This window comes from Pogoniulus pusillus, chromosome 27, assembly GCF_015220805.1.
Source record: "Pogoniulus pusillus isolate bPogPus1 chromosome 27, bPogPus1.pri, whole genome shotgun sequence".
NCBI lineage: Eukaryota > Metazoa > Chordata > Aves > Piciformes > Lybiidae > Pogoniulus > Pogoniulus pusillus.
Window position 1 is genome coordinate 8,253,147 of NC_087290.1, and position 20,819 is coordinate 8,273,965.

Consider the following 20,819-nt stretch of genomic DNA (forward strand, 5'->3'; position numbering starts at 1 on the left):
TGAGCACCAGGCTGGGGAGCTGCAGGGCAGTCAGCCTCATGCTAATGGTGCTCTGCCTCCAGGCTGCCCCTGGCCCTGCGTCCCAGCTGAGCCCAGAGGAGGAGGCCCAGCGTCGGCTGGAGAGGATCTTCACCACTTCTGTAAATCTAGGGGCGTTGACGCTTGCGTGCTGCCTGCCTGGGCATGGAGATATGTGGGCAGTGCATGGCTGTTCTGGCCATGCCTTGTGCTCCTCACAGGGTGATTGTACACCTGTGCCTGGTTACTAGTCCTGGAGTCCCTCTTTGGGTGGCTCTGGCAGCAGGGAATGGATGATCAGGGATGCCAATGGATTTAAGATCGCTGCCCAGACCAGAGTACTCAGCTATGGGGAACTGCAATCCTCAGCAGTCCCCACTGGTGGCATCCCCTGGGCAGAGCTGCCCATGGCTGGGGGTTGCCCAGGCAGTGCTGTGGCAGGGTTGTAGTTATGTCTGGGCCCTGTGGTGTGTGTCAGTGCTACTACTGCTGCTCTTTTCCTCTCACCCTCTCTCTTCTTCTTTCTCTCTTCCTTGCTGCTGTTAGCTGGAACCCGCCGCCTCCACCTCAGCACCGAGCCAGGTACTGTACCCCTGTCCTCAGGAGCCCTCTGCCTCTGCTGCTGACCCCTCGCTGTCCTCTGTCTGCCGCTGGGCTGGCGTCTGCGCCCGCGCCTCCTGCTGGAGCGTAAGGCTTTCCCCGTCCTGCCCTGCCCCGTGGGCTCTCATGTCACCCACGGGGCCAGAGGGTGCCGGGGTGGCCGGGGCTGGGTGCCTCTCCCCACTGGGGCTGTGCTGGGTAGCTGGGCATCTCAGAAGGGTGCTCTTGGTGGAGGTGGCACGAGCAGGGTGGGCAGAGGTGCAGAGCAGGATGAAAGGGGCAGCTGGCATAGTCAGGATGCATGGCGTGTGCCAAAGCAGCTGTGGCACTTGGTGCTGGCAGAGCTCGCAGTGGGTCAGCATAGTGGCCTCCAGCTTTGGGGCTTTGGTAGCCTGGCCTCATGGCCAGCATCCTTCTCGACTCCTTGCATTCCCAGCACTGCACTGGACCTGCCACTATGCTGGCTGCAGTGGTGGTGGATGGCACTGAGAGTGCTTGTAGGGTTTGGCACGGAGGCATTTTGCCCCTGCTCACTTCCCCCTGCTGCTTTCCATGCTGTCTGTGAGGCAGCGATTCACCCTTCTTGCCTTCACACCCCATTTCTCGGCCTTGCCAGGGTCAAGTGGATGATGCTCCCGCAGCCGCCTTTGGCCCTGTCCCTGCTGCATCTCAGGTTTGGCTTTGGGACTTGCCCTCCTCATGGGTGGCTGGAATGTCCTTGCTGTACTGGCTGTGTCAGCCAGTGTTTCCCATGCCATGGTCCTTTACCATCACTGTGCCATGTCCTGTGTCACTCCATTATGTCTCTGCAGTGTTCTGTGCCCTTGAAGCATGTACCATGTCCCCACAGCATGCTTGGTGTCCCTGTGTCCCAGCACATGGCTGGCATGGGTGCCTGCTCTCTGCGCTGTGGGTTGGAGATTGGCTCCACCAGGCTTGCTCAAGGGGGTTGTGGTGAATGTATTCCTGGGCCACTGTTATTTCAAGTCTGCACCAAGCTGTGGCAGGGCCTCAGTGGTCTCTGCATCCCCCAGCCCACTGGGGGCTCCAGGGACAGTGAGTAAGATGGGCACATGTTCTGGAAAGGCTTGTGTCTTGCAGAGGGTGATCATGTCTGCCTGGCATGTGGCCCTGTGGCTAGGCAGTCCTGCTCTCTCCAGCCCCAGAGACACGGAAAGCGGGTGAGATGAGGCGAAGAGCAGGTGACTACTACTGCCTCATGTCCCACTGTCCCACAGGCCAAGACAGAGGAGCAAATAGCAGCTGAGGAGGCCTGGTATGAAACTGAGAAGGTGTGGCTGGTGCACAGGGATGGCTTCTCCTTGGGTGAGTGGGGTCAGCCCAATGCCATGGGGGTGTGAGACACCCCTACCTTCCTACAGCACATGAGCCTCACCCCGGCCCAGCTGAGGTGTCCTTGGGAGGCTGCCAGCACAGTCGTGCTGAGCACCCTGTGCCACTCACAGGCAGCCAGCTGCGGCCAGAGGAAGGCAGCCTCCTGCCTGAAGGCAAGGTGAAGGTGAAGCTGGACCATGATGGAGCAGTTCTGGAGGTTGAAGAGGATGATGTGGAAAAGGTGGGGGACAGTGGGGGCAGACCCTCACAGGGTGGGGGACGGTGGGGGCAGACCTCTGTTCCCCACCTGACGCTCCCCTGCGTCCTTGCTGCCAGGCAAACCCACCCTCCTGCAACCGTGTGGAGGACCTCGCCAGCCTCCTCTACCTCAATGAGTCCAGCGTGCTGCACACATTGCGGCAGCGCTATGGTGGCAACCTCCTGCACACCTACGCTGGCCCCACCATGGTCATCATCAACCCGCTGAGCTCCCCCTCTATGTACTCTGAGAAGGTGACACTGCTGCTGCGGGGTGGGTTGGAGGGGACAGGTGGCTGGCAGGTGGCTGGCAGCCATGCCACTGCGCAGAGGGAGGCTGTGTGGGTGGCAGGGTGCTGACCCTCACCCACGTTTCCCCCATGCCTGCCAGGTCATGCACATGTTCAAAGGGTGCCGCAGGGAAGACACATCCCCACACATCTACGCGGTAGCCCAGGCCGCCTACCGCAGCATGCTGATGAGCCGCCAGGACCAGGCCATCGTGCTGCTGGGTGCCAGCGGCAGCGGCAAAACCACCAACTGCCAGCACCTCGTCCAGTACCTCGCCACTATTGCCGGCAGCACCGGCAAGGTCTTCTCTGGTGAGTCTCTGGTGGGGTGTGGGGTCTCCGTGCTGCTCTTGTGTGCCCCTTGCTTTGCAGCCACAGCCCACCCGGCAGTGCCAGGCAGGCAGCACACAGCGTGCTTTCACTTTCTTGCACCCGTCCCTTTACTGCGCTCCCAGGAGCTGCTGCAGCGTGAGGCACAGCACAGGAGCAGCAGTGCTTGCCTGGCTAATGGTGCTGGCTCCAGTCACCGCCACACAGCCCCTGCACCCCACTGCCCTGCTTCTCTTCCTGCAGCGGAGAAGTGGCAGGCTCTCCACACCATCCTGGAGGCTTTTGGCAATAGCAGCACCGGCATGAACAGCAACGCCACTCGCTTCTCCCAGATCATCTCTCTGGACTTCGACCAGGCTGGGCAGGTGGCATCTGCCTCCATACAGGTGAGGGGGCCAGGATGGCCCCCCTCAGCATGGGAGCTGGTCCATCCTCATCGAGGTGGCTTCCATTGGCATGGAATCTGATCCATTCTCACCAGGGTGGCCCCTCTCAGCGTGGAAGTCAGTCCTCAGTCAAATCCATCCTCACCAGGGTGTTTCTGCTGGCAGCCTGGCCACGTGCTAACCCATGAGCTCTGTATCAGAGCCCCACCGGCTGCCCAGCCATGCCCACAGCATTTAGCAGCCAGGCATCCTGCTGTCATCTCCATTCACACCCAGATGGGTGCGGATGAGCTCAGCTCCCCGAGGTCAGGGTGTTTCTTTTTCTCAGACACCACCCTGGTGCAATAACAGCAGAGCCCTTAAAATTCCAGAGAGCTGCTTCGTGCTCCTGTGGTAGCAGATGCCCCAGGAGAGGAGATGTTGGGCAGGAGACCCTCAGGTTGCTGTGGAAAACCTGGGCAGGGAGCAAGGATGAGTCTGGGGTGGGCCAGAGTGGGGCTTCTGGTAGGAGCAGGACCCTCAGGGATGGTTCCCAATCCCCCCATCTCTACCAGACATTGCTGCTGGAGAAGCTGCGTGTTGCCAAGCGTCCAGCCAACGAGGCCACCTTCAACATCTTTTACTACCTGCTGTCCTGCTCTGATAGTGCACTACGGTGAGCTGGGGCAGGTGAGGGCATGGCCCTCGGTCTGGGGGGGGTTCCCATGCAGAATCAACCTCAGTGTTTATCCTTGCAGGACGGAGCTTCACTTCAACCACCTAGCAGAGAACAATGTCTTCGGCATCACGCCCGTCTCCAAGGTCACCACAGTGGGTCTAAGTGGGGGGCTGTGGTAGCAGGGCAGGATTCCCTGGCCCATTTGGGTGCAGGAGGAGGCAGAACTGGGCTCCCACACCAATTGCTCCCCTTGCTTTCCACAGCCAGAAGAAAAGCAGAAGGCCACCCAGCAGTTCAACAAGCTCCAGGCTGCCATGAAGGTGATGGGCATCTCTGGTGATGAGCAAAAAGCCTTTTGGCTCATCCTAGGGGCCATCTATCATCTGGGCGCAGCTGGAGCCACAAAAGGTAACAAACTGCTCAGGGGTGGGAGGCATTAATGAGTTCAGGCTCAGGGCTGATGGCTGCATGGGGTCCCAGAGCAGTTACTGGCACCTTTCAAATGGGTACCCTAGTGTGGCAAGACCCTAGTGGGGTGTTTGGGGCTGTGCCAGCCAAGGGACTGTGCCCTGCCACCCTTGGGGCACCTGGCTTTTCCTCTTCGCTCAGGGCGGTCCTGTTAGCTGCTTGGAATCAAACGTCCTCAGATCTTGGTCTGACTCCTGCCAACCTGAGGAATGCGGATCCTGACTGGGGCTGGGGGGGTTGGGAGTGTCCTCTGTCTCCAGTGTAACGTCTCTCCCTGCTGTCCTCCCTGCAGAGCTGCTGGCAGACGGAGCTGGTAATCGGAGCCATGGGGGGCTCTGCTCCGGGTGGTGCCACGCAGGGCTGGTTTTGGGGCTGAAATGGGGGCTTGGGTTGCTGATGGTGTGCCAGGATCAACCCTGACCCCTGCCTGGGTCCTAGCAGCTGCAAATTTGCCTGCTGCCCATCAGGGCCCCCCTGACTTGGTCCTCTTAGCATAATTGGTATTGTGGGGCAGGGCTACCCTGGCAGCCAGAGCTCCTTATGGGCTGCGGGTCTTGCTTGGATGGGCACTGGCTTTGCACTCCATCCCTGGGCATGGTGAAATTTGCTTCACAGGGCTGTTCCCCTCCCCGTGGGGCTTTCACCTAACTCCTCGTGGTGCTGGAAGTGCCTTGTGATGCTACATGCTTGTGGGAGGGTCTGGGCATGACACACCTGAAATGGGCATCGGGAGCTGTCACCTGCACCGAGAGTTTGCAGCCCTGGGGGGAAAAGATTAGAGAGCAGAGGGATGTTTGGGTACACCAATGCTGGTCCGTCGGGCGCTCAAGGCACTAGAGGGCAGCAGGGATCTGCTGCAGCCACCACGGTAGGATGATGGCTGGGAACCCTTTCGTGGGCGTCTACTGTGGGGCCACCTCCAGGTCCTGCTCACGTGGAGCACCCCTGCATCCTGCATGAGGCAAACTTTCCAGACCTTTGCTGCTTCTGGAGCCCTCTCTGCATCTCGTGGATGCTGGGGATGATCACAGCCAGCTCAGCTGCACCAGCCCCCATTTTCTTGGTCCCTTATACTGGGCTGGATCCAACAGCAGCTCCTCATGTTCGGGGGCAGAGCTGAGCTGCTCCCCACCAGTGCCCACTGTGCAACTGGGACTCACAGGAGAAGGGCCCTCCCGTGCCAGGTTGTGGCATCTCACTGCAGCGATGCCTCTGGGGAGACCAGGGGAGACCAGGCTTGGCATGTGCATGGGGGGTGGCTGCAGAGGGAGCGTTTCAGCAGGCGGGTGGTGCCGTGCCGCGTGCCCGCTCCGCGCTCTCGTTTCTAACCCCTGTCTCTGTTCGCATGGTGCATGCTGCCCTTTTGCAATGCAGACGCCGACGAAGGTAAAGTCTTGTTCTCCACCCGTGTCTCTGGCTTCCCCCTCCCCTGTGCCACCACTTTCCCACTGTTGTGTCCCTGTATCTCACTATTAACCTACTCTCACCTCACCTGCCCTCCCCTGGCACCCATGTACTCGTGTCTGGCACCTGCAGTCTGTCCTGCTGCATAGCAGTGGGGCTGCTGGGTGCAGGTTGCTGAGCAGGACCACTATCCCATACTAGGGTGGCTTAGAGCCTGGCACCATTGCAGGCCCCAGGGGTCCCTGGGCAGTGTTGGCAAGGGGTGATCCCCACTCTGCCTCATGGCATGGTTCTGGGCTTAACTTAGCAGCACTCTGTTACCTAATCAGATCCCAAAACGTATTTCAGGTCCTTCAGTGCTGACCATGTGCTTCCACTGGGCACAGCATCTCCAGCCTCATTCTGTCCCCTGAAACTGTCCCAGCTCTGACTGGCAGCATCCCCTATTTGGTGGGATGCCTTGACTAGAACTGAGCTCCATTCTCCACTCTGCAGCTGGGAGGAAGCAGTTTGCACGCCATGAGTGGGCTCAGAAAGCTGCGTACCTGCTAGGCTGCAGCCTGGAGGAGCTCTCCTCCTCCATCTTCAAACACCAGCCCAAGGCCACCCTGCAGCGATCCACCTCCTTTCGTCAGGGTCCTGATGAGCCTCCGCTGGGTGACAGTGGCACAGGTAGGGTGAGGGATGGTGGGGGCAGAGGGTGGCTCCAGTGTATGCTGGCTTGGGGACGCTTAAGAGTTACCTTGGCCAGGTACCAAGTTGACAGCGCTGGAGTGCCTGGAGGGCATGGCAGCCGGCTTGTACTCTGAGCTCTTCACCCTCCTCATCTCCCTCCTTAACAGGTATGTGCTAGAGGTCTGAGGTGAGAGCTGAAGTGGGACCTGGCAGCACATGCTCACCATGCTGTGTCCTCTTGTCCCTGCCAGGGCACTGAAGTCGAGCCAGCACTCTGTGTGCTCAGTGACAGTGGTGGACACCCCTGGGGCACAAAACCCTGAGCTGGCGGGGCAGAGCCGAGGTGCCACCTTCGAGGAGCTCTGCCACAACTACACCCAGGAGCGCCTGCAACTCCTCTTCCACCAACGCACCTTCGCCCGTGAGCTGGAGCGCTACAAGGAGGTAATGAGCACATCCAGGGCTGCCATTGCCTCCTGCCTTCCCTTCTCTTCTTCTTGACCATCTCCTACATTCCCCACCCTGATTTCTTAGCCTGGACCAGTCCAACCTAAGCAGCCCCAACAAAACACTCAGCCCTGGAGGTATTTCCCCAGGGCTTCCACCACTGGCACTGCCCTTGCTGTCAGCTCTGGCTTCAGCTCTAGGCAAGCATCTTTGCCTGCAAATGTGCCAGGCTGGGAGGTGATGGGGTGGCCATGATTGGTGGTGGTGGGGAAGATGACTGCTGCTGCTCCATCTCAGCACCAACAGCCCAGGGGGACCCTTTTGTGTGTCTTGGTCTTTTCTCACTGTCCAGCATTGCCCTGTGCCATGCTTGTGCAGCAGTGGGATGCTGGAAAATCCCTGCCTCCTGCGTAGACCCCATTGAGACCAACATCCTGACCTTCTGCTGGTCTCTGTTGCTGCTCTACCACCATGCAGGCATTAACTGAACCTCTCACCCCTCACCAGGAGAACATAGAGCTTGCCCTGGCTGACGCTGAGCCCAGCTCCTCTGGCTCTGTAGCTGCTGTAGACCAGTCTTCACACCAGGCACTGGTAAGCATCCATCCTGCTTCCTCGTGGCCACATCACAGTGGTTTGTGGCAGATAAGGTGGTAGCCAGATGGCTTTCTTGGTTCTACTTGGTGGCAGATAGGGGGAAGAGAAGGGCTGTCCCAAAGTCTTGGCCATGCAACTGCAGCTGTGACTGTGTGTACAGCCTCTGTCCCTGCTGCATGCCCTGGTACAGTGTCCCCTGCCATCCCAGTAGCTGTGTGTGCTGCAAAGAGCCCTTGGGTGGTCCTCAGGATGCTCCAGTCCCTAGTGTACTCCAGTCCCCAGGGTGCTGTGGACTTCAAGGAGCTGTGGTCCCCAGGGTGTACAAATTCCCAAGGTTCCCAGTCCCCGGGGTGCTCTGGTCCTCAGAGCGCATTGGTGCCTAAGGTGCAGCAGCCCCTGGAGTACTTCATTCCGTACTGGAGGAGGCTGCAGAGACAAGAGGTGCTGCTGGCACCAGCTCTCTGCTGGATTCCAGTTTTTTCCACATCAGTGAGCATCTTGCTGCCCAGAGCATTTCATAAGGACTCTTTGCCTGCTGGGTCTCCATTAAGCAGAGACCCTCTTGCATCGTGCCACACTGCCTTGCTGCTGACAGTAGCAGAGGTTCCATGTTCCCTGGGTGGTCCAGGTCCCCTGCATCCACCCATCTCTGCTCAGGGGATGCCAGCGTTCTGGGTTGCATGCAACTGTGGTGTTACCTGCAGGTCCGGTCACTGGCCCGCACGGATGAGGCACGGGGGCTGCTGTGGCTGCTGGAGGAGGAGGGACTGCAGCCAGGTGGCAACGAGGACACTTTGCTGGAACGGCTTTTCTCCTACTATGGCCCCCAGGAAGATGGCAAGAAAGGTCAGGGTGGGCCTGGTGCCATGGGGCTGTGTGTTGGTGAAGTACCGGGGCCGTGCCCATCAGTGTTGTGTCTCCCTGCAGGGCACAACCCACTGCTCCCCAGTGACAAGCCCCGACACTTCCTCCTGGGTCACAGCTCAGGGACCAACTGGGTCGAGTACGATGCCACAGGCTGGCTCAATCATGTCAAGCACAACCCAGCCTCCCAAAACGCCTCTATCTTGCTGCAGGAGTCACAGAAGTGAGTGAGGTCCCAGAGTGGAGAACACTCTAGGGGGAAGAGGTGATTTTGGGGAGGTTACATCCCCTCTGTACTCTGCAGGAAGATCATTAGCAGCTTGTTTGCTGGTCGTGGTGGGTCAGCACTGGTGCTGTCAGGCTCGGTGGCAGGGCTGGAGGGAGGCTCCCAGCTAGCCCTGCGCCGGGCCACCAGCATGCGCAAGACTTTCACCACTGGTGTAGCTGCCGTCAAGAAGAAGTCTCTCTGCATACAGATCAAGCTGCAAGTGGTGAGTGAGGAAATGCCAAGGAGGGCTCTCCAGGTCTGACCAGGGCACTGCCACATGTCACAGCTCACCCAACTCTGCCATGCTTGCAGGATGCCCTCATCGACAGCATCAAGAAGTCCAAGCTCCACTTCGTGCACTGCTTCCTGCCCAAGGCAGCGGGGGCCAGCGGGGATCCCCGGGCTGTGCTGTGCCGGCGGGTGAGCGGCAGCGAGCTGGAGCTGCCGGCAGCAGAGCACTGTGAGGCTGGGCTCATGCAGCTGGATGTGCCCCTCCTGCGTGCCCAGCTCCGCGGCTCCCGCCTGCTTGATGCCCTCCGCATGTACCGCCAAGGTGAGCCATGCTACTGGCACCCCTGGCACCTGGGACAGGGGGGTGCCAGGGTTGTGGTGCACATCCCACTGTGAGGATGGATGCTCTGGGGGTCCTGGCTGCATCTTCTTCCTAGGGATTCACACTCCCCAAGAGAACCCCTCCAGCACATGCCTGTGCTCTGAGCCTCACAACCACCAGCTGTCCTCCCAGGAGGATCCTGTCCCTGACCCCAGTCCTCCGTGGAGCCATTATCTGTGCTGGAAACGGGCATGGCCTTAATTGGGTGTCTTGGCTGGTGCCACTGGCTCCTGGCAGCTTTCCTGCTGGCAGCCAGCCCCTGTCCCACTGGAATGAGGGACTTTGGGTCATGCTCAGCAAAGCATTTATCTATACACGTGGCCGGACTCCCAGTTGAGGTTTTATTGCCTGGAGACCAGACCCTTCCTGGTGTGATCGGCAATTGATGCTGCCTGCACACCACCTGCATCAATGGCCACGGGCAGACAGCTGTGCTGGGGTCAGTGTCCCCATTAATATCCTGTCCTTAATTAAGATGTGGAGGCTCAACACTGTGAGCCTGATGCAGAAGTTGGCTGCAGCTCAGAGCGGAGCCAGAGCAGGGCCTCTTTGCTTGCACATGGGACACGTGTCCCTGCACTTTTCTTGAGACAGAATCTGGCCACTTTCTCCTCAGATCCCAGCCAAGGCTGCTAAACAGCCAAGAAAAACTTCCCAAGGAGGGTCGGGGCACTCTATGCATGCCAGACCCTCTGGGGAGCTTGTGCCATGTGGAGTCACCCTCTCAGCTCTTTCAAAAGATGGGTCCCAGCAGATCAGGGCTTGTGGGGCTGTTCCTGGCCATTCCCTGGGCATCCTGGCAGCTCCCACAGCCCATCTCTCTCACTCCTCTCAGGGTACCCTGACCACATGGTGTTTGCGGAGTTTAGGCGGCGCTTTGACGTCTTGGCCCCACATCTGACCAAGAAGCACGGGCGCAACTATATTGTGGTGGATGAGAAGCGGGTACATACCTTGTGCCAGGGCCACTGCTATGGTCTGGGGTCTCCTAAACCAAGCCTGGCCCTGACGCCTCTTGCTCTCCACAGGCAGTGGAGGAGCTCCTGGAGTCACTGGACCTGGAGAAGAGCAGCTACCACATGGGCTTGAGCCGGGTATGATGCCCAGCACTGACTGCGTATGCCAGCAGTTGCATGGGCAGATGTGGGTGGCACAAGGGCAGCACTGTTTGCTCCCACCTCTGGAATTCCCCTCATGCCTGTGGACTAAAACCCCTATGTCGGGACGGCAGCTGCATAGAGGAGAGCCACGTCCCCACTGGCTGGTGCAGCAGAAGGGTGGTACAGTGTGGCCAGAGGGATGCCAGCACCCATTGGCATCTCTCCCTGCTCCCCTCCTGCAGGTGTTTTTCCGGGCCGGGTCTCTGGCCAGGCTGGAGGAGCAGCGTGACGCCCAGACCAGCAGGAACATCACCCTTTTCCAGGCAGCATGCAGGGGCTTCCTGGCACGGCAGCAGTTCAAGAAAAGGAAGGTTCGTCCCAGCAGCTCTCCCCTCCCCGCTCTGCAGCACGATTTCGCCTAAAATGGGCAGTGCAGCCTTTCTGCAGCCGCCTGGGCCAGCACCTCCTCCTCCCACCTCCCCCTACACGCGCCCAGCCGTGGGGAGCCGTGGGGGGCCAGGGGAAACTGAGGGCTGAGGGGAATAGGCAAGGAGGGTGCTGGGCATCGCTGCAGCAGGATGAAGCAACATCTCAGCTCCTACTTTTAGTATTAAAGAAGGCGTAAAATAGGCATCTCGGCAGCTCCTCGCCTTCTGCGCGATTAGCATTTAGAGGGGCTGAAGGGAATCAAACAGCAACTAAGCTGGGTGCAATTAGCCCAAATGCTAGTGAAGGGAAGCTTGTCGGGGTGCTGACTTGCCCACCCACCCCACTTTGCCCTTCTGCTGGCACCTCCTCCCTGTGCTGACATCGTGCCCCACACAGATCCAGGATTTGGCCATCCGGTGCGTGCAGAAGAACATCAAGAAAAACAAAGGGGTGAAGGACTGGCCCTGGTGGAAACTCTTCACCACCGTGCGGCCCCTCATCGAGGTGCAGCTCACTGAAGACCAGATCCGCGGCAAAGACGTGGGTATCTCTGTGGCAGGGGATGCTGGACGGGGCAGGGTGGACTGTGGGCAGTGTCCTGCACTGGGGTGGGATGTAGGACCCCACAGTGGATTGGGATACAGAATCTTGCAGCAGGAGCCCATAGTGGGATGGGATACAAGATCCCGGAGTAGGGTGGGATGTACTACCCCTTGGTAGTGTGGGATGCAGGAGCCCACGGTGAGATAGAATGCAGGACCCCATGGTCATGTGGTATGCAGGAGCCCACGATGGGATGAGATGCGGGACCGTGGCAGCCCCGTGCCAGTCAGCGCCAGGCTCGAATTGCTCCCTAATTTGCGAATCAGCATGTCATTAGCATCCCGAGTGCCGGCTGTTGCCTGAGTCCAATTACAAGGCGTGGAGAATGGAAATGAAACCGTGTGCCGAGAGGCAGATGTGGGGGCTCCGCACCGTGCTGGCAACCATACACTTGTGCCCCCGCCGAGCCTGCCCGGCACGGAGCCACTGACTGGCTCAGCTTTCACCCTGACACACCGAGGATGGGTGCCCAGGATGGGGGCACCTGGGCCCCCTCCTGCCCCCCACCATCCTGGTCTGGGACCAGAGGAGGGGAGAGAAAGAAGTACTTGAATCTACCAGCTGGACACGCCTCCCTGGTGCTGGCTGGTGGTCCCCGGGCATCCTGGTGGGTCGGGTGCACACAAACCCTTCAGCAAGCTGCCAATTAGTGGGTTTGCTCCCACCTCCTCTCCCTGGGGCTGTGGGGACCCCCCTCCAGCTTTACCGGGTCCGCCTGGTGTTTCAACACCATTTATGGGGTTGGAGTCAGCATGGCGGCAGAGCGGGTTGGGGAAAGTCCCTGCCCAACCCTTGGCAGAGGAGAGCAGCCCCCCCGCCCCGGGCAGCCCCCACCCTGCCCACCCAGTTTTGGGGGAGTGCCGGGGGGGATGCAGAGACCTGACAGCCTCCTGCCTGCCAACCTCTTTGCCTTGTGCCTGCCCCCTCTCTCACCACCATCTCTGTTGCAGGAAGAGATCCAGCAGCTGAAGAGCAAACTCGAGAAGGTGGAGAAGGAGCGTAACGAGCTCCGGCTCAACAGCGACCGCCTGGAGAGCAGGGTAGGTCCTTGCCAGTGCCGGGACGGGGTGTGGTGCTGTGCTGTGCTGGCCTACCCCAGCACCTGCCCCATTGTCCTGTTCCCACCCCACCCCCCCCCAAGATTGCAGAGCTGACATCGGAGCTGACAGACGAGCGAAACACCGGCGAGTCGGCCTCCCAGCTGCTGGATGCTGAAACAGCCGAGAGGCTGCGGGCTGAGAAGGAGATGAAGGACCTGCAGGTACATGCTCCTCTCCCCAGCTTCGCAGTGTCTCTCAGTCCCTCTGGTGTTCACCACAAACATGTCCCTTCCCAGGCCAAGTATGATGCCCTGAAGAAGCAGATGGAATCAATGGAAATGGAGGTGATGGAAGCTCGGCTCATTCGGGCGGCTGAGCTCAATGGGGAATTTGATGACGACGATTCTGGTACTGTCCTGCCACCAGCACACCCTGGGTGCCCTGTGGGTGCAGCATCTTGTCCCCTTCTCCATGGTGTCCTGGACCACCCCCTTGGTGACCCCATTTGCCCACACAGGTGGTGAATGGCGTCTGAAATATGAGCGGGCAGTGCGGGAGATCGACTTCACCAAGAAGCGGCTGCAGCAGGAGCTGGAGGACAAGCTGGAGGTGGAGCAGCAGAGCAAGAGGCAGCTGGAGCGGAGGGTAAGTGGGTCTCAACCTTGGGAACTCCCCCAGGTCACCTCACCACAGGGACAGGCAAGGGGTGTACAGCTGCTGCCTGCTTGGAGCTCAGTGAGCACATGGCCAGGACAACAGGGACCTGGTGGCTTCCCAGAGCCCTCACTGCCGTCCTGCTCCTGTCTGCAGCTGACAGACCTGCAGGCAGACAGTGAGGAGAGCCAGCGGGTGCTGCAGCAGCTGAAGAAGAAGTGCCAGCGCCTGGCTGCCGAGCTGCAGGACACCAAGCTGCACCTTGAGGGCCAGCAAGGACGGAACCATGACCTGGAGAAGAAGCAGCGGAGGTGGGGACTGTGTGCTGGTGGTGACAGGGAACCCTCAGGGGATGATATCTTTGCCACAGAGGGGATGGGATCCTTTCCATGTGGCAAGCCTTCTTGTAAAGTGGCATTACCATTTTAGAAGGGATTTGGGCACTTCACCAGTTTCCACTTGGCTGAGGTGTCTCCAGCAGGATGACACTGTCCGGGTCGGATGTGTTCATTACAGGGGGAACCCCAGTGCCCTTTTGGGGGACCTAGAGCTGAGTGATCTCTCAGCGTGGGACTGTGCCCCATGGTGTGGGGGCTGCTCATGCCCTGCTGGCTCTGCTTGGCACTCATCTCATCCCATGCCCTCTCCCAGCCCCAAAGTTTACTAACGTTATTAAGCAGCAGGGACGCTTTCATCTCATTATGGTAATGATCACACACAAATACAGCCAGAGAATCCAATCTAATTAATTTCAATTTCCGCGGATTGGAGTCTCTGCTAATGCAGCTGTTTATTACCCAGCGCCAGGCAGAACGGGGATTAGCTGCCGAGGTGCTTAACGCAGGTCACAAACTCAAGCGCGGGGTTGTTTTCCAAGCCCCAAAGGTAGCAATTTCAGAGCAAACCCAGCTGGTCCCGTCCTCGGGACACTGGGAGAGGCTGCTTCAGGCTGTGCTGAGTGCTCACCACTCACAGGCTCATGTCCCCTCCAAGGATGGGACCAGTGCCATCTTGCATGGAATCACAACACTGAGCTGTGACTGAGGAAGCTAAGCTGTTGCAAAAGCCCCTCCTTACTCAGAGCCCTTCAACATATTGCAGCCCCTCTAGTGCTTGGAGGATCTGGCTGCCTCCACATAGCCAAGACCTCACTGTTAGCAGCCATGGTCCCCACCAGCATGTCCTGGCCTCACAGGCAGGCTGCTGGACCTGCTGTGGTGTGGTGCTGAGCCATGGTTCTGGGAGGGGTTTCTCCAAGTGGCTTCATGCTGCTGTGCTGGTGGTTACATCTTATCAGCATGTTTCAAGTGAGCGCTGTGTCTACACTCATTCCCAGTGCCTCCTGCCATGGGATGAGGGTGCTCAGTGTGGTGGTGATGACATGGGGCTAGGGACTTGTCTCCAGTGCCTGTCGTGGGGTGCTGAGTGCCCACGCCACTGTGCTCACACAGGTTCGACAGCGAGCTCTCACAGGCACATGAGGAGGCACAGCGGGAGAGGCTGCAGCGGGAGAAGCTGAGCCGTGAGAAGGATGTGCTGGTGGCTGAAGTCTTTGGCCTCAAGCAGCTACTGGAGGTGAGCGACTCCCAGTTCCTTCCCCAGTCCCCCTCAGCTGGTGGGTACCCAAGACTCACAGTGACCCCCTCTCTTGCCAGGACAAGGACTCAGACATAGCAGGGCTGACACAGAAGGCAGAAGCACTGGAGGCCGAGCTGCAGGACATCTCCTCTCAGGAGTCAAAGGATGAAGCCTCCCTGGCCAAGGTGAAGAAGCAGCTGAGGGACCTGGAAGCGAAGGTGAAAGACCAGGAAGAGGAACTGGATGAGCAGGCTGGGACCATCCAGATGCTGGAGCAGGTACAACGGGGAAGGGTGAGGTTTCTGGGCGGGGTGGTTTCATGCAGGGCTGTTATTACCTGGGCTGGGCTTACCTGGGAAGAGTAGGTGGTTGTCCTCAGCCCGGCGTCAGGCCAGGCATTGCTGCTGCTGACACGGCTCCTGGCTCTCTGTGCCATGGCCCGGCAGGTCACTGTGGGGCAGGCAGCCCAGCCAGCCTCAGACAAGGGTGTTTTGTGGGTGAGTGGCACCCAGGAATTGACATATAGGAATCCTTGTGTCCCCTTTGTTCTGACCACATCTCCCCCTTTGCAGGCCAAGCTGCGACTGGAGATGGAGATGGAACGGCTGAGGCAGACCCATGCCAAGGAGGTGGAGAGCCGTGACGAGGAGGTGGAGGAGATTCGGCAGTCGTGCCAGAAGAAGGTAGGGCTCAGATACAGATCCTCTGCTCAGGGTGGGCCAGGATGCATCCCTGTGCCTCAGCCAGGTGCCGGGAGCTGCCAGCTGGGTACTGTCACGCAGCGCTCGGCTCCCACGCGGCCGCAGCCTGGTTCTGCTTGCCTGGCAGGTCCTACCAGTCCTTCTGCTGCCCTGGCCGGTGTGCACTGGGCTTCACGCCTCTGGTTGTGCAAATGCCTGGCTGGTGGGGTCACCTGGTGTCCCCAGTATGTGAGGACATGCAAGACAGGGATCCTGGCCCCTTCTAACCCTAACTGGATTGCCTGGGCTATTCCCCAGCTGAAGCAAATGGAGGTGCAGCTGGAGGAGGAGTATGAAGACAAGCAGAAGGTGCTGAGAGAGAAAAGGGAGCTGGAGAGCAAGTTGTCTGCTGTCAGTGAGCAGGTAGAGTCAGGGGCAGCCAGGCACGTGCCTCACTCTGGAGACTCCAAAGTGGCGGTGGAGGGGTGGGCACCTCACTAGTGCAGTGTCCTGGCACGGTCTCCAATGCCACAGGCCAACCAGAGGGACGTTGAGACAGAGAAGCGTCTGCGCCGGGACCTGAAGAGGACAAAGGCTCTGTTGGCTGATGCACAAATAATGCTGGACCACCTGAAGAACAACGCGCCAAGCAAGAGGGAGATTGCCCAGCTCAAGAACCAGGTGTGCATCCAGATCCTCCCCAAAACCACAGCCCTCAAGGGCCATGGGTTGTCCCCATCCCCTGGCCCAGTGCTGAGCCATGTCCCCATAGCTGGAGGAGTCAGAGTTCACCTGCGCAGCTGCCGTCAAAGCCCGCAAGTCAATGGAGGTGGAGATTGAAGACCTCCACCTGCAGATCGATGACCTCGCCAAGGCCAAGGCAGCAGTAAGTGTTTCTTGGGGTGTGATGCGTCATGATGGGGCTGTGCCCCACCTACACCTGAGGGGAGACCCTACCAGTGCAGCACATGCCAGCAGGGTGACAGCACATCATTTGGGGTGGTTTTGGGTGGTGGGTGCCCTACTCCTGGGGTGCGGTGGGAGATGCAGATGGCTTCCCTCAGCTGGAGGAGCAGCTGAGCCGGCTGCAGCGGGAGAAGAATGAGGTGCAGAGTCGGCTGGAAGAGGATCAGGAAGACATGAATGAGCTCATGAAGAAGCACAAGGCAGCTGTGGCCCAGGTGAGGGAGAAACAGCAGCTGCAGTACCCGCACCCCCCTGTAGTGTCCCCCTCAGGACCAGCACAGTAGAGTCCCTGCTGATGGCCCTGTCCCGTTCTGCAGGCATCCCGGGATCTGGCACAGATGAATGACCTCCAGGCTCAACTGGAGGAGGTCAGCAAGGAGAAGCAGGAACTGCAGGAGAAGGTGAGGAATGCTGACATCAGGCATGGGCATGCATCCCAAGTGAAGCCAGGAGGGTACCCCAGAGACCTGTTGCCCAAACTATGGGGTGCAAGTCCTGCCCTATGGAGACTGCAAAGCAGCCCTGGGGGACACTGACCATTGGAATGGGAGCAGTGTGGCCAGCAGCTCTGTGCCAGGACAGCTTGAAGGAAAGCCAGGGTAGTTGTGGTCGAGGCTTGAGAGTGTGCTCCCCACTGCAGCTGCAAGGCCTGCAGAGCCAGCTGGAGTTTCTGGAGCAGTCCATGGTAGACAAGTCGCTGGTGAGCCGGCAAGAGGCCAAGATTCGTGAGCTGGAGAACAGGCTGGAGTTTGAGCGGACACAAGTCAAGCGCCTGGAGGTGGGCACTGGGGTCTCCCTCTGCTCTGGTTGCAGCAGGAGCACGATGCAAAGCTGCCCAAAGATCTGCCAAGCTCATCCCCAATACTCTCTCCATGGGACCCCCCATGCTGCAGCCCTTGCCTGACAGCAGCCAACCCCCATCCCCGCAGGGACACCGATAACAGTAATTGAGCACCCAGCTCGGCGGAGAGCTGCTCTTCCCCTGCATTGACTGAGGGAAATTACAGACTCTCCCGGCCCCGCTGAACGCAGCCTGCTTTATATTCTGCCTCTGCAGCTCTGCCAGGGAGCAGAGCAGCTTAGCTCTCCTCTTAATATTTTCCAAGCTGTTATTTCCCTTCCTCGCTCTCTCTGCTGGGACCATAAATATGCAGTGGCTGGCTCAGCGGCTGGGGGAGAATGGGAGCTATTTTTTCCCTACCTTACACGCTGTAATTACTTCACACACAGTTAAATCTATTTTTCCAATTCAACAAAACCCCTGCGGTTGTTCTGTCCTTTCCCTGGCCCTGGGGGTGGTTTTCGGCCGGTGGGATCCATCCTCACATGGGGCATCGGTGGGTGTTGCTGCGGGGTGAGGGGTCCACGAGGGGGGTATGGGGTGACCCTGTTCCTGCTGCTCTGCAGAGCCTGGCCACGCGGCTGAAGGAGAACATGGAGAAGCTGACGGAGGAGCGGGATCAGCGTGCAGCTGCTGAGAACCGAGAGAAGGAGCAGAACAAGCGGCTGCAGCGACAGCTCCGTGATGTCAAGGAGGAGATGGGCGAGCTGGCCAAGAAAGAGGCAGAGGCCAGCCGCAAGAAGCATGAGCTGGTGAGGCACCCTTGACAGGGCCAGGCAGGGATACAAGGGGGTTTCCTCAGCAGACTTAGCTCACCCTTCTCTATCCCCGCAGGAAATGGACCTGGAGAGCCTGGAAGCCGCCAACCAGAGCCTGCAATCAGACCTGAAGCTGGCCTTTAAGCGCATAGGGGACCTGCAGGCAGCCATTGAGGATGAGATGGAGAGTGACAGCAATGAGGACCTCATCAACAGGTAAGAGCAACTGGGCCTGGCTCCTATGTGTCACCAGGGTCACTGCTGCTCCTTGCCACTTCTAAAATGCCATGAGGACCCCTCAGCTCTGCCTGGCATAGGCAGGATGCTGCCCATCCACCCATCCATCTGTCCACGCCTTGTGCACACGTGCATCAGTCCGTGCACCTGTGCATTTGTCTATCCACGCATCGTGCACCCATGCACACGTGCATCAGTCTGTGCGTCTATGCATCCATCCCATCCACAGCCACTGTGCAGCTTCTTCCATTTGTGGAGGTACCTGAAATGCAGCTGGGGAGCCCCAGAACTCAGGGCAGCACAGGCTGACTGGAGGTCTGGGATGCTGGGACCCAGGACAGTGTGGCCCAGTGCAGGACAGAGTCATGGAATCATTGGTTGAAGGAGATATTAAAGATCAAGTTCAGCCATGAACCCAGTCCTGCTAGGTTACCACTCAACTATGTCCCTCAGCACATCTACATGGCTAGTAAATCCCAGCAGGGATGGTGACTCCACCACTTCCCCAGGCAGCTTGTTCCAGGGCTTGACAGCCCTTTCACAGGGAAGAAACTTTTTCTAGTGCCCAAGCTAAACCCTGGCACAACTTGGAGACATTTCCTCTTGTCCTATTGTTACTTGGGAGAAGAAACCAACCTCCACCTCACTGCAACCTGCTTTTCAGGTAGTTGTAGAGAGTGAGAAGGTTATTCCCTCAGCCTGCTTCTCTCCAGACTAAGCAGCCCCAGTTCACTCAGCTGCTCCTCACAAGATTTGTGCTCTAGATCCTTCACCAGCTTTATTGCCCTTGCCTGGACACACACCTGGCACAGGATACTAGAATCCAGTTCAGGATGCTGGGATCCAGCTGGATGCAGCTCCACACCAGGAGTGTAGGGCATCCCCTTTTCTCCTCCTGGACCTTCCCCACCACTTAATTTGTCCCCTACCCTCTTGGTTGTTTTTTTTCCCTTTCATTTGATTTCCTTTCTGTTTTGTTTCTCCTCCCTTGACCCTCCCCAACCCCTCCCAGTTTACAGGACATGGTGGAAAAATATCAGAAAAGAAAGAGTAAACTGTGAGGAGCTTCTCTTTCCTTCCCCCCCCACTCCCCTAACTCCTAGCTCACCCCCATGGGCCGGGGCCCCGCATGCCACTGGCCCACCTCCGCATGCCCTAACAGCATCCGTGGCACAGCAGATAACTGCATCCCACATGGGGGGACAGGGGATGAGCCCTGGGCCGGGGTGGGGGGCGTTTCTCTGTCATGGCTGATGCTGAGCTCGTCAGCACGGAGTGGCTATGGAGTCCCACTGCCACACACAATTAATATCCCTGCCGCGGTCGCTCCCCCGCGCCCCAGGTCCTGCTTAACTAACGGCACGCTCGCCCGGCCATGGATCGCGTCTGATGTGCAATTTAATTCTGACAGTTATAAAACCTGAGCTGCTCCCAGAGTTTGTTTGCAGAGCTCACTGGTTTTTTTGGTTTTTTTCCCTTCTTGTTTTGTGCTTTTTTCGTTGGTGGTGTCTTTTTTTTTCCCCCAAGCTGAGCATTTCCAGGATGTATTGCAGGGAGGCAGACGTGCGTGATGGAGTGTGGCTCACTGCTTTGAATGTAGTGAGGAGAATTCATATACAGGGGCTATCCCAGCCTGTCCCTTCTGCTGTTTGCCACTGTCCCCAGGCAGGGAATAAGCCCAAAGCTGGGCAGGTAAAAGGGCTGGTTAGGATGATCTGATCTGATCTGCCCCAGCAGCAGCTCACAGAGAGCCCTGACCTCTCGCTGGCCAGCACCAGGGTGAGGAGAGGAGGCAGTGCCACTTCGATTTCCTTATAGATCCCGCTGGTACTGCCATAACCCTAATGAAAGCAGTAAGCAGTTAGGTATTAAGGGAGATTTATGCAGGGATGCTTTTAACGTGGAGGAATGGATTTTGCAATGCATACAGCACCTTCTTTCTAAAAGCAATCAATATGGCCACGAATGGCCATTATAAATTAGACGGTTTAAGCCAGAGAGGGCTTTTTTTACACCGGGATGTAAATCAGGGGCGCTCTGGCACGGCAGGGCTGTAAATCTGCCGTCCACGCTCCTGTGCCTGCCTTGCTGGAGTCGTTTCTGTTCTGCCTGCTAAACTCCTGTTTACCCAGGGCCATCAACATCGCTCTTCCTCGCTGTAATTTTGCAGTCGACGATGGCCTATAAAATGAACCCACTTACTTCCTTCCCAGCTCTGGAGCTGGAAATCTCCCGTCTTTCTGGAGCCTGCTGCCCTGATGCCAGCTCTGCTGTTTTCTCTTTCCAGTCCTAGAGACATGCAGAGGCAGGGGTGGACATTGGGTGGAAGGTGCAGGACCCCTTTGGCCAGACGGGGAGATGGTTTAGCAAGGCTTTTTTGGAGCCCCTAACATGCAGGTTGAGCTCTATGCATGCGGCTTGCATCCTAGGAGATGGAGCAGGGAAATGGGATGGGGTTTTGACCATGCCAGGGTGCTGGGGGAGTTTGGTGCCCACTGATGCAATATCACCTCCCCGGCACCCAAAACTTCAGTGTCCCATGCTCACCTCTTGCTTTCTTCTGCCCCAACCTGCTCCTCTGGCAGTGATGGTGACTCGGATGTGGACTCGGAGCTGGAGGAGCGTGTGGATGAGGTGAAGTCCTGGCTCTCCAAGAACAAAGGCTCCTCCAAAGCACTCTCAGATGACGGCAGCCTGAAGGGCAGCAGGTGGGTGCAGGGCT

At 58.5% G+C, this 20,819-nt stretch overlaps 1 protein-coding gene across 11 annotated transcripts in view; it reads left to right on the forward strand.

Annotated features, from left to right (window-relative positions):
- Window positions 1–20,819, forward strand: part of MYO18A (myosin XVIIIA) — a 38,581-nt gene that overhangs the window by 13,230 nt on the left and 4,532 nt on the right. For 3 of the 11 annotated variants that reach the window (XM_064166013.1, XM_064166012.1, XM_064166011.1), the window contains 41 exons: window positions 565–600; window positions 1,235–1,291; window positions 1,857–1,944; window positions 2,085–2,194; window positions 2,290–2,466; window positions 2,603–2,813; window positions 3,075–3,217; window positions 3,772–3,872; window positions 3,955–4,018; window positions 4,139–4,283; window positions 5,718–5,729; window positions 6,243–6,419; window positions 6,499–6,589; window positions 6,674–6,866; window positions 7,377–7,463; window positions 8,171–8,312; window positions 8,394–8,553; window positions 8,635–8,821; window positions 8,911–9,151; window positions 10,047–10,156; window positions 10,240–10,305; window positions 10,554–10,682; window positions 11,137–11,280; window positions 12,294–12,383; window positions 12,485–12,604; window positions 12,680–12,791; window positions 12,901–13,028; window positions 13,194–13,348; window positions 14,489–14,612; window positions 14,693–14,893; window positions 15,188–15,298; window positions 15,614–15,718; window positions 15,830–15,976; window positions 16,068–16,181; window positions 16,360–16,476; window positions 16,579–16,662; window positions 16,902–17,039; window positions 17,669–17,854; window positions 17,937–18,076; window positions 19,110–19,154; window positions 20,683–20,805. In XM_064166013.1, the coding sequence (XP_064022083.1) occupies window positions 565–600; window positions 1,235–1,291; window positions 1,857–1,944; window positions 2,085–2,194; window positions 2,290–2,466; window positions 2,603–2,813; window positions 3,075–3,217; window positions 3,772–3,872; window positions 3,955–4,018; window positions 4,139–4,283; window positions 5,718–5,729; window positions 6,243–6,419; window positions 6,499–6,589; window positions 6,674–6,866; window positions 7,377–7,463; window positions 8,171–8,312; window positions 8,394–8,553; window positions 8,635–8,821; window positions 8,911–9,151; window positions 10,047–10,156; window positions 10,240–10,305; window positions 10,554–10,682; window positions 11,137–11,280; window positions 12,294–12,383; window positions 12,485–12,604; window positions 12,680–12,791; window positions 12,901–13,028; window positions 13,194–13,348; window positions 14,489–14,612; window positions 14,693–14,893; window positions 15,188–15,298; window positions 15,614–15,718; window positions 15,830–15,976; window positions 16,068–16,181; window positions 16,360–16,476; window positions 16,579–16,662; window positions 16,902–17,039; window positions 17,669–17,854; window positions 17,937–18,076; window positions 19,110–19,154; window positions 20,683–20,805 (5,111 nt within the window). Of the gene's footprint in view, window positions 1–564; window positions 706–1,234; window positions 1,292–1,856; window positions 1,945–2,084; window positions 2,195–2,289; window positions 2,467–2,602; window positions 2,814–3,074; window positions 3,218–3,771; window positions 3,873–3,954; window positions 4,019–4,138; window positions 4,284–5,717; window positions 5,730–6,242; window positions 6,420–6,498; window positions 6,590–6,673; window positions 6,867–7,376; window positions 7,464–8,170; window positions 8,313–8,393; window positions 8,554–8,634; window positions 8,822–8,910; window positions 9,152–10,046; window positions 10,157–10,239; window positions 10,306–10,553; window positions 10,683–11,136; window positions 11,281–12,293; window positions 12,384–12,484; window positions 12,605–12,679; window positions 12,792–12,900; window positions 13,029–13,193; window positions 13,349–14,488; window positions 14,613–14,692; window positions 14,894–15,187; window positions 15,299–15,613; window positions 15,719–15,829; window positions 15,977–16,067; window positions 16,182–16,359; window positions 16,477–16,578; window positions 16,663–16,901; window positions 17,040–17,668; window positions 17,855–17,936; window positions 18,077–19,109; window positions 19,155–20,682; window positions 20,806–20,819 lie in introns of those variants that run through there. The other 8 variants (XM_064166010.1, XM_064166018.1, XM_064166014.1 and 5 more) reach the window with 7 other exon arrangements.